Here is an 18607-nt window from a genome sequence, read left to right as displayed (position 1 = left end):
GGGGAGGCACTCAATAGACTGCCAGATAGCTGGGGTTTTACAGCATTACCAGTATTTACAAATGCATGAGCAAGTTATTTAGTAGGGCTCTAATGCTCACAGACTTAATTTCAGACCATTTTATTGCAAAATTACCATTCACTCTAGCCTCCTGGTAAGAAGCCGCATTTCTACAGTAGGATAAGGTGAGTGATCACGTGGCATGGGACATGGCTGAAGGACAGCCCCACACCAAGGTCCTCTGCTATGTGGACTCTGCATGGCAGGTGAGGAGGTCAGGCCAGGGGACTGGCTTTTCTAGTCCTAGCCTGAGCTACTGTACTGCCCAAAGCTGTCTCCAAAAGGGGCTTCTTTATTGTTCTGCTTTAGCAACAGCTGTACATTATCACCTCAGCAGCACCCAGGGTGCCCCCATTCTGCAGATGAGAAAACTGATGGAACAGAGGGAGCTGGCCACTACTTAGCTATTGGTTGCCCTTCTTGGCCCTGTAATCCAGGCCCTTGCCCTGGAGAGGTAACCACCTGTGTGGGGCCATCTGTTTGGGTCCCATACTAGCTCTGAACCAGACTCCAATCACAGTACCAAGGCCAAGAGCCCAGGCCCAGAAGGAAGCAGCACTGTTCAGGAGTCATGTGTGGGTCCCATTCCCAGGAGGCAGCTTCTTGTGTCTCCTCTTCCAGAAGGAGCTGCACCCAAACAGAACCTTGAGCATAGTGGTGTGTCTGGCCCTGGCAACTTCAGAATTCTAATACAAATGAGTGCTAGGCTTCTTGAAATGCCACCTTACTCTTGGAGCTATGTGCAAAAGGAACTGGTGGGGAGCCCTAAACGGAACCCTGGAGTTCAGGATCTATGCTACAGAGCTGGAAGCTTCCAATGCTGTCATCAGCTTTCCATCCATGTCAGAGCCGCAGCTTCCCAGGGCACCACCCTGGCCTCCCTAGTTCAGCCTGTGCTTCTGTGTTAGTAGCAGAATTAAGACAGAACCACGTCTTCCTATAAAAAGAGTGGGAGAAAACAGCATCCCCCCAGAGCCCTACTCAGGAGAGTGTCACTGCAGCCTGTGCTGGAGGCCACACTCTCTTTATACTATGCTTCACACAATGAGACTGACAAGAGGGACCAGGCCAGCTCAGACCACCATGCACAGCAACCACAGTGAAGCCAGATGGGAGACAGGTAGGGCCTGAGCCCACTCAATTCCTTACACATTGTTAGCACAACTGTCAAATGAATATGTAGAGGTGAGACAGTAGTGTCTTATTATTTATAGGCAAGTCTCTTGGGGAAGATGCTAGATAATTAGGTAATAATGTGGACGGGCGTGAGAGAACAGTTAGCACTGACAGGAAACAGGAGTTAGAAGCCAGAAGAAACTTCATGTGGAAATTTGCGTCCCAGAGGCCAAAACTCCAAATGCTGGTGCAAAGGGAAATGAAGAGTATCATTAAAAGTACTAAGGACAACGTGAAATGGTGGGACAGCAAAGGCCTCTCCTGGGTGTGGCCCTGGTCAGCATTTCCAATGCTATACCTGCCTTGCTGCTGAGGGACCAGCAGAGCCAGGCTGCACCACACAACAAAAGTGCAAAGAGGATGGGCCTCTGAGTGGGGGAGGTGGCACCTGGAATCTCTTGTGGGCAGTCTTGTGCCAGCTCCTTCTCCCTGCGTCTCATTCCTTTTTGACTCCTCGGTTGAAGATTGTCACCTGCTCCCTGTGCTGCTTGGGCTGTTCTGGGGGTTACCTGGGGACCTGACTGCTGCTGGGATTTCAGGAGCAGGTCCATCAGTGCCTGTGGTCTCTGTTCATTGCCTCTCCCTGGTTCTTGGGTGCAATGTTAGCAACCTGAGCACCGCCCACAATGTCTAGGCCTAGATGTGGCACTGTTTATGCAATACAACATCTTCTCCTACACCAGTATCCAGGTGACTTCATCATACCGAACAATAAAAATGCTGGGTGTGCTTCTCTGGGGGCCATGCTGCAACCTGCTCCCCCTCCCACATCTTTTCCTTATAGCCCACAGCCTGGAAATGGAAACCCAGTGCCTCTCCTCTCGTCCCAGAAAGTCCACAGAAGCAGGGATGCCCCAAACCCAGGGCACTTACTTTAGCATGTCCTTGTCTTTGTTGAGGTGCTGGAAGAAAGATGGTTCACAGATGAGTTGGTTCTCCTGGCACACCTGCTTGCAGGACTGCCTGGGCTCAGCCAGCTTCACCTGCAGGGCACCAAGGGGTGGCCACATCACTTGCCCGTGACAGAAGTCCTAAAATGACAACAAAGTCATCAGCCAAGGGAACAAGGATGCAACTGAGGAGTCCCAGCCCTGTCAGGCAATCCTGAATGCGGGTGGTATCATATTGGAAAGAACAGTGAAGGGAAGGGTTGGGAGCCAGACAGAATCAGACTGGGTCAGGTCTTGACCTCTAGCCACTAGCTTCTTCAGTCATGGAAAGGTAGCCACAGTAAGGCCTCTCATGTAGGGCTCAAAGGTGAGAGACAACAGCTGTAATGTGCACAGGACCACATCTGGTTGGAAGGGTGATGATACATTGTCATCAGCAGCCGTCACCCAGGCTGGCTATTTTAAATCCCATGCGAGGCCCATCTACAGCCTGTCTGTAGCAACTGGTCTGCTTCCTCAGCTCAGATTCCAAAAAACATTGTAAGCCTATACCAATTTGACAGCTACCTCATAAGGATGCTGTGAGCTAGGCTTTTTTTTAAATCTATAGCAAGATTCTGACACTGTGAGGCGAAGGATCACACCAAGGAGTCTGTGGACATCTCTGCTATTGTCTGACGTGGTACCATACCTTTGGTAGGTGGAAAACAGTTACCACGCCACACTAACAACCAGTAGAGAGGATGTGAAGGAATCTGACACACAGTTACTCTCAGGGTCCAGAGGAAGTGGAGGGAGCCAGCACAGCTAAGAGAAACCCAGGAGAAGGGGGCAGAGGGGCAGAGGCCAGGAAGCAATCTTGCAGGATTGTGAACCAACAGCTCTTAGGAGCAGAAACTGGGGAAGAGAGAACTGGGCCATTTGCTCTCACTGGGAGCCCAGCTCTCCTTTCAACTGTGCCTGTGATATACACAGAGCTGGCTCTGCTCGCACATGGCCAATGGAACCAAGGCTGAAAGTCTCCAAACCCAAGACTGTCCCTCCTGCCCAGGTGCTGTCTATACTGGATCACCTTTGGGGAGTGCCAGTCTTCTGGCATACCTGGTGGTGGATAGGATCAGGGACACTTGGTTCCTATAGGAATTCCTACAGACATAGGGGGGACACATGCAAAGAAACCTATCCAGGATGACCCAGGGCAGCACAGCAGTACCGGAGAAGAGAACCAAAGGGCTGGATAGCATCCAAAGGTTGTATTTAAACAGAGACCTGTTTCAAGACAATACCTAAAAAAAGACCGGTTTCTAAGCTCTGACATGGAACTGTCTCCACAACACACTAAGAAGAGAAAGCAGGGTGAAGGATGGCGCCTAGTGTGTTTCCCTTTGTGGCAGGCACTGGGGGAGGAGCCACAAAGACACACAGAAACTTGCATGCATTGCCCCAAGAATACCTCCTGTTGGCTGGGCTGCTGCTGAGCAGTGACACAGAGTAACAGGATCAGGAAGTTGCAGTGTGCCCTTCTGAGGTATTTTATATTTCCTCAGCTCTACCTCTTCCCATGTGATTGAGGAAATTAGTCATTTCAGGGCCCAGCGCTCCTAGGGCCAGAACACACAGAGGAAGTGTCCCGTGCCCCACCCTGTTTTTTTTTTTTACTTTGTCCTTGTGTTACTTTTAATCAGTCAAAAGATGACAAAAGGAAAAAAGAAACCCCTATCCCAGATTCTGCAGGCAGCCAGCTCTGAGGTCCATCCTGCCTTTCCCTTCTTTAGGCTGTGCAAAACTTTGGGCAAAATATGTTAACATTTGGAGCCTCAGTTTTCTCATCAAAAAAAGAGATGATATTGATGACTTCTATGGTTCTGGCTTCTTCCCCCTCCTTTTCAAAGGAGATAATGCTGCCACTTGCTGAGAAAGGCCACTGGCAGGTAGTGAGCACATGGAGCTGGCTTCTGTTCAGGTCTCTTCTAAGTGATGATCAGAACTGGGACAAGTAAGGAAATCAACCTGCTGTGTCCCGTATCCCATCTGCTGATGAGAGGACATGACTCCTGGAGTCTGAGTTTAGTGGTTAGCGAATCAAAGCGCTTCACCCAACAGTGAGAAGATCATCTAAAGTTGGACACCTAGGAGCTGAAAACAGAAGATTCCAGAGAGATCTAAAACTTCAGAGATGATAGAAATACACTAGGTTATTTAGGGATGTCAGTTTGATCTTCTGAAAGTGAGGCGCAGTAGTAGAGGAGCAGTGTTTTGAGATACATGCAGCCCTGGGCACCATGAGGCAGGAGGACCCCATCTGACTGTGTACTCGCCATGATTTTGAGCATATTTGTGCGCGTGCTGAGGCATGGGTAGCGTGGTCCTGGGGACCTGGACGCTGTTACTAAGGGTGATGGTATGTCTGTACAGACCTGGGATACCCTGAATGGGAGCTCAGTGTGTGATGGTGCCCATCACTCTCAGCCAGATAGTATATTCTGACACCTTACCCATCCTATCAGGATGGCTGTCATCGGCCAGGAAGAACGAATGCACATCATAATCAATGGAGTTCTTGAGAATCACAGCTAAGAGATGCATGAGTGTTTGGAAAAGATTGTCTTTGTCTGTCTGGCTAGCTACTGCAAGCAACTTTGCTTATGATTCCTGAGGAGCAAAGGAGTAACTTCTATAGCTTCTAAATACTCCAATGAAGAAAGTTTAAATCCACCACACACCAAATCCTACTGCACAGGATAGGCAAACAGCCAGGAAAGCTAGCAAAGATCCTCTGCTTCCTGGATTTAGTTGGCCCAATCCTGAGGCTATAGTTAGAATGGCCCCCAAAGGCCCAAGTGATCACTTGGACTGTAGCTGTGGCACTACTGGGAGTCTTTGGAAGGTGAGAACTAGAATGAGATCTTCAAGTTACTGGGGGTATGCTCTTAAAGAGGATGTTGGGAACTTGGAACCTTCCTGTTCCTTTTTTGCTCCTCAACCAGGAGGCAGGCAGTTTTGTTTGGCTACGTGCTCCTGCCATGATGTGCTGCCTCACACAAGCCCAAAGCAATGGGGCCAACCCAGCATGGAAACCGTGAGCCAAAATAAACCTTTATGACTTATAAGTTGACCATCTTAGGTATTTCTTTTAGTAACACAAAGTTGACTAACACACTTGCGTTAGGTGGGGGTGATGGAATCCCACAAAGACTGAAAGTTGAGCCTGGCTCTTATGTAAGAGAACTGGCAAGTCTCTTCCTCCACATTCCCTCAAACAGAGATTCACCTGTTGAGTTTGAGGACAAATAAGAAACTTTGTCCCTCATTCGTTCTCAGCTTTGTACAAGGCTAAAACTGAAGTTAGAAAAAAGAAGGGCCACCCTTATATGTGGACATTAGATCAAGGGCAATCACAACAATGGGACTGGACTTTGAGCACATGATAAAAGCGAGAGCACACAAGGGAGGGGTGAGGATAGGTAAGACACCTAAAAAATTAGCTAGCATTTGTTGCCCTTAACGCAGAGAAACTAAAGCAGATACCTTAAAAGCAACTGAGGCCAATAGGAAAAGGGGACCAGGAACTAGAGAAAAGGTTAGATCCAAAAGAATTAACCTAGAAGGTAACACACACGCACAGGCAATCAATGTGAGTCAATGCCCTGTATAGCTATCCTTATCTCAACCAGCAAAAACCCTTGTTCCTTCCTATTATTGCTTATACTCTCTCTACAACAAAATTAGAAATAAGGGCAAAATAGTTTCTGCTGGGTATTGAGGGGGTGGGGGGGGAGAGGGTGGAGTGGGTGGTAAGGGAGGGGGTGGGGGCAGGGGGGAGAAATGATCCAAGCCTTGTATGCACATATGAATAATAAAAGAAAGTAAATAAATAAAAATAAAGACAGTAGCATCAAAAAAAAAAAGAAAGAAAAAAGAAGGGCCAGATATGGAGCCTGGCCCAACTATTGCAGTGCTTAGGGTGTTACAAGATCTGGTTCCTTGCTTATCTGCAGAATGATGCTAACAGAATGGAAGAATAGAGCACAGCAGAACACCAGTAAATGCAGGTACTTCACAAATGCTCACTTCCCTCCTTCAACACCTCCTTGGAAGGGTCACCTCCACTCTGGACAGTGTTCACAGACACCGCTTGGAGGTGTCTGTAGAAGATGGGGAGCCCAATGAGTAGCTGGCCTGCACAGCAGCCCAAGCAAGGTAGAATGCACCTGAAGGTGTGGACAATGGGAGAAGCCCACAGAGCTGCGTCCTAGGGCTTATGGGCTTGGTTTCTTCATTGCTTTGTAATCCATAGGCACCAACCTTCCTAGGTCCCCTTTGCTAGGCATGCGTAGCTCAATGCTGCAATGAACACACGGTCACCAGCCACCCTGCCGATGCTCACCGGAAGAATTGACCTGGCATCCTCCTAGCAGTCTGTGTGTGGGCAGATGGGGGTCAGTAATACTAAATATAGCAGCAGAATCTTCTTAAAACTTAGGGAACCATCTGGAAAGCCTGAAGGCGATAAAATTGAACAGAGGAAGCCTGAAGGTGTCATCAGGAAGCATGACAGGAGCTAAGGCAGGAAGGGTCCGGACTGTGACTCTGGCCACCAGTGGGGATTTCGTAGATGCTGCCCAAGTACCCTCTGCTGCCCTCACATGTGAAATGGGATCAATATCATCACCCTTCGTTCCCTGGGCAGTCCTTGGGAGGTGAGTGCAAGGGGGCTGCTAGGAAGATCTGGATGTTACAGAACACATATACTGTCCAGGGCTGACCACTGCTTGCTGCCAAGGTCCAGAGGTAAAAGATGAGTTGCTGTATTATATCTGACAACTAATCCATGACAACTCATCCCTGTGCTTCCAGGGGCACAACAAAACAGAAGCCAATGTCACTGCTGCTGGATGCTCAGGAGGCTAGAGGTCTGTTTTGTTTATCTGCAGCATAAGGCTAACACAGCAATGCCAGGTTGCATCATTGCTTCACCAGAAGCACTCATTCAACAAACACTTGCTAAGAGGCAGAAAGACATACATTCACCAAGAACTGTAAAAATGACTATTAAAGCCTTATGCTTTAATAATTCAAATAGAATTCTAATGGAATTATGAACATGAAGGAGACACAGTACTTGTGTTCAGAGGTTCACTCACAGTCTATTAAGGAGGCTAGCGCTTAAAAAATTAAAAAAGTAAAAAACAGATTCCCAAGTAGGATGCAAAGGCCACTTGGAGGAGGGAAAGAATTAACTCTATGGGGAGAGGAAGAGTAGCAGTGGTAGCAATCAGAGAAGGCTTTCAGGAGATAAGGACGTCTGGGCTGGGTTTTGTAGGCTGTTTAGGAGTTAGTGGATTACCATTAACATGGTGCTTTGCAGATAATTAGTGCCCAGTAAAGAGCTATTAAACTGAACTGCATGGTTTTGGCATTCTGGGGCTTTGACAGTAGCAGAAGTAGACAGGGAGGCTACGCCAACCCAGTGAGGCATTGATGCAGCCAGAGTGAGACATTAAACAGTAATTTCCAGTCTGGTTAACGAGCCCACTTAGAACGCACACCATCTGCATTCCTAGCTAACAATTTTTTCAACCAGTCACCAAATTTCTTCTCAATACACTGCACTACTCAGAAGTTTCCCTGTAGTAACTAGAGTAAGAAGGGTTTATTCACTAACAAATTTCTGAGGAAAAGCCATGTTCTAAACCGAGAGGAAGTCAGAGGTGCCTCTGCAGAGGAGGCAAGGCCTACAGAAAACGTGAGTCACCAAACACCCCAAGAGCTGGGGTGAAGAGGTGGGGGGGCTGTCCCTAGGAGGGAAGCACTAGGTGAGCCTGGTCTGTCCTTCCCCCTGGGCTAGCTGTGCCAGGTGAAAAGGGTCACCTGCTGGAAGCAAAGCAGAGAGTCAGGAACAGAAGAGCCAGCACAAGGACCCTCAGTGTAGTACATGGCATGGTCTTCTCCACAAAGCTGCCACCATACCTAGTCCTGGCCAAACTGTTCAGCTTCTAAGTCTAAGATCTATTAGGAAAAAAAAAAAAAAGATCTATTAGGACTTTGTTTGGAACCAATAAGACAGGTTCAGATATACACTTCTGGAGGCAGGAATTAGAAGGAAGGTCAGAAGTCTAGAAAAAAAAAAAAGAAAAGAAAATGGGGGGGGGTGGGACGGGTTCCAGACCATAAAAATGGGGTCTAGACCACATTCAGCTGGCTATGTGAGGGACAAGGATACACTGGGTAGTTGTGTGACAGCAGGAAGATCCACAGCCCGACATAGAAAGAGCGATGGCTGATGACTGAAATAAGCATACCTCCATTGCAGGTGGGTACCCACCATTCTTAGCTGGGGCTGTTTTAAAGAAAGTAAACTATCCACAGCCACCCTGGGGTTGCTTTGAGGAGTTGGGAATCTGTGCTTCCGTAAAGGCATCAGAGAAGGTGGCTGTGAAAGTGGCCTTAGGGACTAAATCTCCAGACTGTCCTTGAGCTGACAAGCTCAACTTGAATTACTCAACTACTAGCAATCTGCCTGGGGGGAAATGAAAACACACGATACTCATCACAGCACTCCTCAAAATAATCAAAAGGCAGAAATAATCCAAATGGCCACCAAGTGGTGAGTAGACAAACACAAGTCCTGTTCAGCAATAAAAAGTTCTCATATGTGCTACAATATAGATGAACCCTGATGACATCATTGTGAAAGAAACCACACATTTCCAGAAAAGGCAAATCTACAGAGACAGAAGATAGATCAGTGGTTTCCTGTGTCTGTGTCTGGGGCAGGAGTGAGGACTGATTGACAGAAATGTTGCAAAACTAGATGGAGGTTGTGTATCTCTATCAACACGCATAAAAAGTCACCAGATTGCACCCTGATGTGGAGGGAATTTTGTAGTCTGTGAATTATACATCAGTGAAGCTGTCTGAGAAACATGCCTTTGGTTGATTTTGGGGCTCCTGCAGCAGTGTGCAGCTAAGGTGTTCAGAGCACCTACCTAGTGAGGCACAGTGCCCAGCCCTACCTCAGCATGTTTTCACCAGCCCCACGGAGTGGGTAGCACTGTCTCATTTCACAGCAGGGCAGGAGCACAGAAAGACTAGGTAAGCTGCCCAAGGTCAGCCAGCAGCCGCAGTCAGGATGTAAGCCAGTCTGACTTCAGGGTCTGGTGCCTGATTCATCACTACCCACCCAGCGTCCTCCAGTAGAAGAGCTGGGCGAGTATGGCCTTGGCAACTTCAAGAGTGAAGACTCCCCAAGCTTCTCCCCTTTCTAATGTCTTTTCTGCTTTTCCTACAAGGTCATCCCTGTCCAGATTGCTCCAGATTCACTAACCAGCTTACCTCTGCTTCTAGAACATTCCCTAGGGAGTTCAAGACAAACAGGAGCTAAAGTTGATTCTACTGCTGCTCTGGGAGTTGATTCCTTTTGTCTCTCTGTATCCCCTAGAGTGCTTGTCTCAGGAATCACAAACTGTATGACTGACTCACCAGCCTGTACATTTAGAGGGTCTTTAAAGGAAGTAGAAAATAGGGCTGAAGAGCACGTGTGTGGTTTTCAGAAATCAACTGGAGCATTGCCATTCCTTCAAAAGAAACTTCTGTGCTCTCAGGCCAGAGGCAAGTACATAAACTTTCCTGAGAAATTCATAATGAAAACCTTAACAAGCAGGGACACACTCAGGTCAGGGAATAATCGTGCTTGATCTTTGATCACAAGGGATTTTCGCCTTGGCACTACCTCCTCCAGTGCTGGAGGCTGTGCCTCGTTTAGAGAGTTTATTTCAAAGGGCCTGCCATGCACATCAACGTTTTTAGTGAGGGTGGGAGCCATGAGGTGGAGCCAAGGAGCCAGGCCTCCTTCCCCATGGTGGCGGGGCCTGGGGGTGGCTGGGTCTGAGGCAGGCTTCCTGCAGAGGCTGCTCAACTGTCCCGGAAGCCTGGGGTGCTCTGGATTACAGTCAATTGGCTTCCTCAGGCTTCTGCTGCCATGGGAGTGGGGTTGGGGTGGGGGTGGGGACATAAGGGACAACTTTGAAAGGGATCTGGGTAAAAGTGGTAACTCATGTGGAGCATTCTGGAGGCTGAGACCAGCCTAATGAGTATGGTGGTTCTATAGCTCGGCATGCAGGAAGTGCCTCCTGGACCCACAGGGTTTCCTGCTCCTGACAGAAGGGCCCTGCTCTCCTTCCTCGCTGCTCTTTGAAGATATTCTGCTAGCTGTAAAAATAATGAATGCCCCAAACTCTGAAATCCTGAGGCCTGGGGCTAATAGGAGATGAAATCTGTGAGCCAGTGGGGTCTTGTTTTCCATCTAGCATTGGGGGAACACTTTAAGTCCAATAGACTTCCCAGGATAAATTCAAAATCCACCTGATTTTGGAGCACTAGGAGAACACTTTGTGAGAAATGCCCTAAACACAAGATTCCTGGGAAGAGTTTTCTAAAACCTATTGCTAGCACTCTGCTGCTCACCCTGTGGTAAAACCTTCCTAACTTCCTGTTATTCTAGAATAAAATCTGAATTTTTAAGCCAAGCCCCAGCATTTTGAAGGTTTTTAACTTTACTAGGAGATTTTACTATATCTCAAAACCCAAAAAATCAAGCAGAAAAAAAAATCAGGATATAAAATTTGGGAACATATAATTAACAGATTTCTGGGATATGTATACATGCACCTGCCTGCCTATGTATATCTGCACAAACAGATACACATACATAAGCTCCCAGATCCCCATTTCCCACTCAAACATAATATACTTCATGACAAAGTGTATATGCATCTCCTGAAAAGCTACAGACTGGACCAAAACAATTCACTAAAATCCAAAGATCACAGTCATATAAGGGTATAATTCTGGCCATCCAAATAGGTTAGATATAAATGGCAGAGGAAGGGAGTCAGTAAAACTGTGTGCATTTGGGAACCAAAGAGTATGTGTCAAGGTGATATTTGCTCTTCATTGTCAGTCAGATACGAAGGAGACATAGAAAAATGTGTGTGCTGTGACAACAGAGGTCTCCCATGAGGAGGACAGGGTTGGGCTGGGACCCACATGTGGATGTGGACAACAGTTCCACCTGCAGAGGGGGCACCTCTTAATAACACCAGTCTCTCCTTTCTGATTCAAGGTTACCAGTCTACCCACTGCAGACCAGGTGAGTACTGGTCTGATAATCTCTACTGTCAACATTGCCAGCTGGTTGACACAGCCCATCTGTGTTTTTGACAGCCTTGGGTGAGCTGGCTTTCCAGCATGGAGAAGGGAGGCTGCAAGCCTTAGCAAGGACAGAACTAGACATGCTGAGGGAGGGGAATGTCTGGCTGATAAGGGAAGGGCAAGACTTTCCTTGGTTGTCACCCCTCCCATCGCACTAGGGAAAGTCTCCTCTGTACTACTCTGACTTTGGAGAAGTTCTCAGGAAAATGGAATAGAGAGGCAGCAGAACAGAGCCTGTCTGAAGGTGGCAAGTGGGCTCTGCAGGGGCTTGGATGGAAGCTAGGGCACAGACTAGCACAGACTACTCTCCAGTCCAGAAGACTCCAGACATGGCTGATAGCAGGAAGCGCCTATCAAGGAAGTGAGGTTCATCCTTGTGCCACTGTCTTGTGGACCAAACAAAGTACTATCCCCTGCTCCTTATTGCATGTCAAGTGGAATGGAGGTTCGTGAGTGTCCACACCGGGACCACTCACCACACGTTACCACATACCTCCACACACCCCTACCTGCAAACATACCTGTACAGGCACCAACCTGAACATAATTCTATAGATACAAACCTGAGTACATACATGCACCTCTGCACACTTACAGGTATGCATCTATGCAAGTGTACACCCGTGCACATACATTGCAGGAATGCATGAGAGAGACTTGTCTGCTGAGCTCAGCCATCTCTGTGTGCCTCTGCTGAACCCTTAGGAGATAAGCACTGGAATAGGAGTGCTGGTAGGGTACTAGGGCCAGACTTCATTTCTGGACCTTGGACATTCCTCTGTGAAACTGGCCCCTACAGTTAGGAACCTGAGATGGACACACCAGCTCTGCAAGTGCTTGGGTGCAGGATCAGAACCACTTGCTCCCATGCACTGTGGGACAGGGGTCACTGCCAAGGGTGATGCTGGTCCTCAGCTCCTGGGCCACCTATGCATTCAGTTTAGCATGAGGACTGAGGCTGGGTATCCATCCAGAAGGTTCTATGGAGGCTGGAGTCCAAGGAGTGGGCCCTGTTCAGTGGGTTGGGTACATGTGGCTCAAGGATAGGGACAGCTGTGCTCAGTATCTTTTTTATGTTGTCTCCTCCTCCAGCCTCATCTCTCACCTCACCCCTCCCATCAGTCATATCTATATATCCCAACACTCACTGCCATTTCTTTCTTTTTGGGACTCTGCACCTCAACTTGGCTAGTCCGTCCTCTCTAGCTACTTTGCCTTCAGAACTTACCTCCGGTAAGAAGCCTTAAATCCCTCTCCCTTCCCCCCCACCCCCCATAGGCTGGACTTTGTGAACCAAAGGATCTGGTTCTATCATTAGTATAGGGGTTTAACCTACAGAGGTGGCATTGCTGTAGACTTCCTCATCCTTTCTATGAACCTGGAGGCTCCCTGAGCACAGGGACCAGGCCTCTGACATTTCCTCTTCCTCAACTGCCAGCACCATTCATGGACACTCGAGCTGACAAATAATCACCCTGCAGACAAATGAAGCAACAACAGCAGGAAAAAAAAGAAATCTCCAAATTTCTGGGAAGGGGCATTTTCCTTAGTGTGCTTCCCAGAAGAGAATATTAGTAACAGGTTTTTCCAATCATAAAATCCAAGAAAAACTTTATAGTTCCTGGTACCCATGAAAAAATCACCCCCCTCTACCCCCGCCAAGTTGGGATTCCTACACTTCAAGGAAGAAAGAAGCAAAGGCACTGAAATGAACAAGAGTCACTTATGCCTATTGGTGAGTGAGTATTTTCCCTCAGAGGAGTGGCTTCAGGAGGAAGAAGGTTATAGAACCAGTGGAAGGACTGGGTAAGATCTCATGAGAGACTCTGTGACAGACAGTAGGCAGGGCCACGAGGTCTTACGACCCAGGGCAGTAGGATGCCCAGCAGCTCCCTGCATGCCTGCAGGGAGACTCAGTAGGTAGAAGGTGGGAAGCTAACCTCCAGGACACCTGCCACATCCCAAGTCCCTGGAAAATAAGGTCAGTGCAAGCTCAGTTTCACAGCAAACCTACAACAAATCCTGATTCTACCACCTATGGGGTCCCACTGACTGAAAGTCTTGGCTCCCATTATGCAGAGAATAGGGTTATTGTTGCCACTTCTTGGGCCTACTGTGAGGATTAAATGAGATGTTACACAGTTGCTCCCTCCTTTTCTTCACAGGATGCATTCTGGGACCTCTGGCAGATGCCTACAATCATGGATAGCACCCAACTCTCTACATGCCATGCCTTTTCTATGCACACATACCTGTCTATGGTAAAGTTTAATTTATTTAATGAGGCACAGAAGGAGATTAACAACTAAAAATAAAATAGAACTGCATCAATATACTCTAATGAAAATTATATGAGAATATGATTTCTCTCTCTAAAAATATCTTATTGTAAAGGAAATGCAAATTCAAACCACACTAAGATTCCACCTCACCCCTGTTAGAATAGCCATCATCAGCAACACCACCAACAACAGGTGTTGGCGAGGATGCGGGGAAAAAGGAACCCTCTTACACTGTTGGTGGGAATGTAAAGTAGTACAACCACTCTGGAAAAAAATCTGGAGGCTACTTAAAAAGCTAGACATTGATCTACCATTTGATCCAGCAATACCCCTCTTGGGGATATACCCAAAAGACTGTGACACAGGTTATTCCAGAGGCACCTGCACACCATGTTTATTGCAGCACTATTCACAATAGCCAAGTTATGGAAACAGCCAAGATGCCCCAGCACTGACAAATGGATTAAGAAAATGTGGTATCTATACAGAATGGAATTTTATGCAGCCATGAAGAAAAACGAAATGTTATCATTTGCTGGTAAATGGATGGAATTGGAGAACATCATTCTGAGTGAGGTTAGCCTGGCCCAGAAGACCAAAAATCGTATGTTCTCCCTCATATGTGGACATTAGATCAAGGGCAAACACAACAATGGGATTGGACTTTGAGCACATGATAAAAGCAAGAGCACACAAGGGAGGAGTGAGGATAGGTAAGACACCTAAAAAACTAGCTAGCATTTGTTGCCCTTAACGCAGAGAAACTAAAGCAGATACCTTAAAAGCAACTGAGGCCAATAGGAAAAGGGGACCAGGAACTAGAGAAAAGGTTAGATCCAAAAGAATTAACCTAGAAGGTAACACACACGCACAGGCAATCAATGTGAGTCAATGCCCTGTATAGCTATCCTTATCTCAACCAGCAAAAACCCTTGTTCCTTCCTATTATTGCTTATACTCTCTCTACAACAAAATTAGAGATAAGGGCAAAATAGTTTCTGCTGGGTATTGAGGGGGTGGGCAGGAGAGGGAGGGGGCGGAGTGGGTGGTAAGGGAGGGGGTGGGGGCAGGGGGGAGAAATGACCCAAGCCTTGTATGCACATATGAATAATAAAATTAAAAAAAAAATCTTATTGTACTGTACTGGTATTGTCCATTTAGTACGTTGGGATCATGGTTGTCTGTGAGTGACCAAAGCCTCAGAAAGTGAAACTAAGGAGAACTAATGTACTTAATGTGTTTGGTATTTGATGGCACAGACTCCTTGCTTATGATCGCTAGAGCTATGATCTACTGTTATTTTGGAGTCCTATAAAGACTGAATGAGAAAATGACACAAATGCTCAGGTCTCCTGTAAAGTCTGATGACATATGCATATATTATAATATATACAGTTGTATTACAATGTCATAGAATACAGCAGAATGCAACAAATCATTAGTAGCACTACACTGCATTTACTAAGCCGTATGGGCCAGGCCCTGTTCTGAGCACTTCCTGTGTATTAGTCCATGTAATCTTCATGTCTGCCCTATGAATGAGGTTTCATTATTATCCTCATTTTACAGAGGAGGAAATTAAGGCACAGAGAGATTATGTTAACAAATACCTGACTCATGTAACTAATATAACCACAAACTCAAGGTGCTGAGAGGTGAACCCAGGTGGCTGGGCTGCAGAGTTTCCTGTAGCTGCTATAAAAAAAACTCAGATGAGACAGGACCCTGGAGACCGTGCCTCACACCTCCAGTCTCCTGGCCAACTACCTATGCTTACTTAATTTTCAACCTACCATTTCTATTTTCAGCTGGCACAGTTCTCATTCCCCTTTATGTAAAGATCCTTTGATCACCCTAACACACTCTGCTTTGCCCTATAAGGGGAACCCTTTATTTCTGGAATCTGGTCAAGGAGTTCAGATTCCCCTACCCACGGGGGTTCTGAGTGTCTATTTCTAGCTCTACGTTACTTTTAAAGTACAAGGAATTAAAACATTATAAAAGGATGGCAATGACACTTGTGGCCTCTACTTCTAGGAGTATAAGCCGTAATTTCTAAGCCCTGTTAGGGGTGGTTGGACGGTGGGCACCCTTCCTGCTTTGGAACTGAAGTGCTACTTTTATCTGTTTTCTTACCCAAGTTTCATTTGAAAAAGGGCCCTGTTTGGAGACCACTAAAAAGTCTTCACATGTTTAGAATCACAGCCTATATATACTATTAAAGGAATGCTTAGAAATTGTGGCTTCAGTTCTTGCTTTTCTGAGGGTGAGAAATGAAGACAGGACAGAGAGCTATTTGGCTTCTGCCCCTCCTAGGTCCTTGGGATGCCTCCAGAATCCGCTCAGAGTACAGTCCCTATTAGTCAGGAAAGAATCCATCTCAATTACCCATCTTCTTGTGTCCATGTGACATTCCACTGTCACAATGAACATACCCCCAAGGAAAGATTAGCTCCCTTATTGCGTTCAGAATTTTAACAAGTCATTATCCAGCTTCTGGAATTTTCCAAAGCAGGCAAATAACCACAGAAACACAGGAAGCTGTTAACTGTTCATGAGAGTCCTCCAGGGGAATAGGAAGCAGGACACAGCAAAGAAAGCCAGACTCATGATGAGCCTTACCTGTTTTTCAATGAAAGCGTTGATTCTCTGTAGCATTCCCTCACATGTGAATTCATAGGGCATGTATGGCTCTATCTGTAGAAACAAAACATGGACACATGACACCTGGCACTTACCAGTTCTCTAATGATTCACTCAGTGCACAGGTGCCCACACCTGGAGGCAGTCTTGGCAGGGGGTAGGACTACAGACTTGGAAGTCAACAAACAGGGCTTATAGTTTTACTGTGGTCTTCCCTCGGTATACTCTGAACAAACTATCTCCCATACCTAAGTCTCAGCTTCCTCATGTGTAGAAGGGGGGTAAGAAACCCCACCTCTTTTAAGCTGTAGTGAAGATTATATGAGGAAAAGTTCTTAGAGTATTGTCTAGCACATAGAAGGCATTCAACAACAGGTGGAAACTATCACTTGCCAGCAGCTAAGCTCCGTGGGTAAAGACTACAGTGTAGATCCCTGTGTCATAGGCCTGAGCACGGTGCAGAATATCACAAGGACTTACAAACATCTGTTGAATGAATGCACAGTCTCTGCTCTGAGCAAGTCATACAATGAGCAGATTAAGAACCCATGATGGTGACTGAGGCACTGGTCTGCATTAGTAGGTGCACCCAAAGAACCTGTGCTACAGAAGAAAGGCATAAAATGCCACAAGGAGCTTGGCTAAAGGCTCTGGAACACCTGAAGGCCAAAGAAGACTTCTGCTTATGCAGGACTTTTAAGGCCAGCTCTGAATCCAGAAAGCCAAGACTGGAGAGGGCTGAGAAGTACACTGGGTTATCCAGCTCTGTGAGATTTGATAGGGAAAGAAAGGAAGCTGGGGCTAACTGTAAGTAGAGACTGTGGTAACTAGAAGAAGAGAGGCTCACTGGAGCTCCAAAAAAGCCTTGTGATTTTTATGCCAAAGAGTCTAGACTATCTGAGGGGAGCAGGAAACCTTAGAAGGTGTTTGATGGGATGGGGGAGGCATTCTGATTGACATTTGAGGCACTTGAAGGAAGGTGAAACTAGGTTCTGTTGCAGGGTTTATGGATACTATCAGGCCTATGTCTTATTGTGGTTCACTAGTATGAAACAGAAGTTGTATTTGAAGTCACTAGCAATCCACCTGCTACAGCTTCAGAGCCCAGTGGTACCTGTCAGTGACAGGGGAGAGAGCCACTTTCACCAGTTCCCCCTTAAGTCTATACTTACCTAACTCAAACCTATGGGTAGAGAACTGGACAAAATGTCTATGAGCGAAGCCAGCCAAAAATGGAACAATCAACAGGACATCCTTCAATGGGTGTCCTCTCCCTTTTCTGTGTGTTGAGTCACATATTACATTAGAAATCATAAGCTGCGATTTAAAAAAACTTTTTCTTTCACTACACAACTAGATGCAGGTTGCGTCACGCAGACTGGATCCCAGCCATACCTATCTACGTCTGTCTGGACAGAGCTGGAAGAGGCTGTGCTACAAGCACTGTGACATCATGGACACTATGCCATAAGAACAGAGGTCACTCTTCTTATCTCTGAAGATCTCAAGGTACTTTGAAGAACAGACTTTCTTGTTCTCATCCTGCACTTTCCTATTTCAGTGGGTCACATCAATTGTAAAATCCTTATTTTAATGGGTATTTATTTGATAAACCTAAGGGTAACTCCAGAAGCTTTCTATAACTAGTCTAGAGATATATCTCCTCACAAAAGTTTATAGAAGGAACAAAAAGAAACCATTTAAAATGGAGGAGATAGCATATCTAGGCTCATTTATAAGAGGACAAGTCTAATTTCCAGAGTGAAATAAACATGCATTGGAGGTCATCTTTTACAAGATGCAACAACAGATACAGTTCTGTGTCAGGAAGCAGGCTAAATATCTAAGGGCCATTCTGACAACAGATTTCAAAGGGCATCCATTAGAAAACAGAAATGAATTCATTCAAAGGGCTCCATACAGAAAAATGGCTCTTCCTTTGTTCTTCTACCAACTGCACTCAGTTTAACCAAAGGAATGCTGACTCATTCACTGCTATGGGGTCAATTCACTTTTAAAGCATATGAAGCCAGATAACTTTCCTATAGGAGGCCAGGGGTGGAAACAAACCGGAAATTGCATTCTTAGGTCACCCTGCTGTGGATGGAAGTAGGCCCTCTGTGTGGGAAGGCTCTCTAAGACCCTGGGCTTTGGAGATGGAGAGAACCAGCAGGCCTCAGTAGTGGGAGCTGTTGTGTACACTTGGGGAGGAAAGGGGACATTTTTCTGCTTAACAGCCCTTCAGGAACAAGGGAACAAGGCAAGGCCTCTTTGGAATACAGGATGATGGAGAATGCTGAAGACACATGCGGTCCCTGAGAAACTCAAGTGGGACATTAAAGA

At 46.5% G+C, this 18607-nt stretch overlaps 1 protein-coding gene across 7 annotated transcripts in view; it reads right to left on the bottom strand.

Moving 5' to 3' along the window:
* The window catches only part of Mgat5 (alpha-1,6-mannosylglycoprotein 6-beta-N-acetylglucosaminyltransferase), a 331452-nt gene that overhangs the window by 9065 nt on the left and 303780 nt on the right, over positions 1–18607 (bottom strand). For all 7 annotated transcript variants that reach the window (XM_074070613.1, XM_074070610.1, XM_074070612.1 and 4 more), the window contains 2 exons: positions 16244–16318; positions 2110–2267 (listed from right to left, as the gene is read on the bottom strand). In XM_074070613.1, the coding sequence (XP_073926714.1) occupies positions 2110–2267; positions 16244–16318 (233 nt within the window). The remainder of the gene's footprint in view (positions 1–2109; positions 2268–16243; positions 16319–18607) is intronic.

This window comes from Castor canadensis, chromosome 4 (assembly GCF_047511655.1).
Source record: "Castor canadensis chromosome 4, mCasCan1.hap1v2, whole genome shotgun sequence".
In the NCBI taxonomy this organism is placed as follows: domain Eukaryota; kingdom Metazoa; phylum Chordata; class Mammalia; order Rodentia; family Castoridae; genus Castor; species Castor canadensis.
This window is presented reverse-complemented; position numbering and strand designations above follow the sequence as displayed.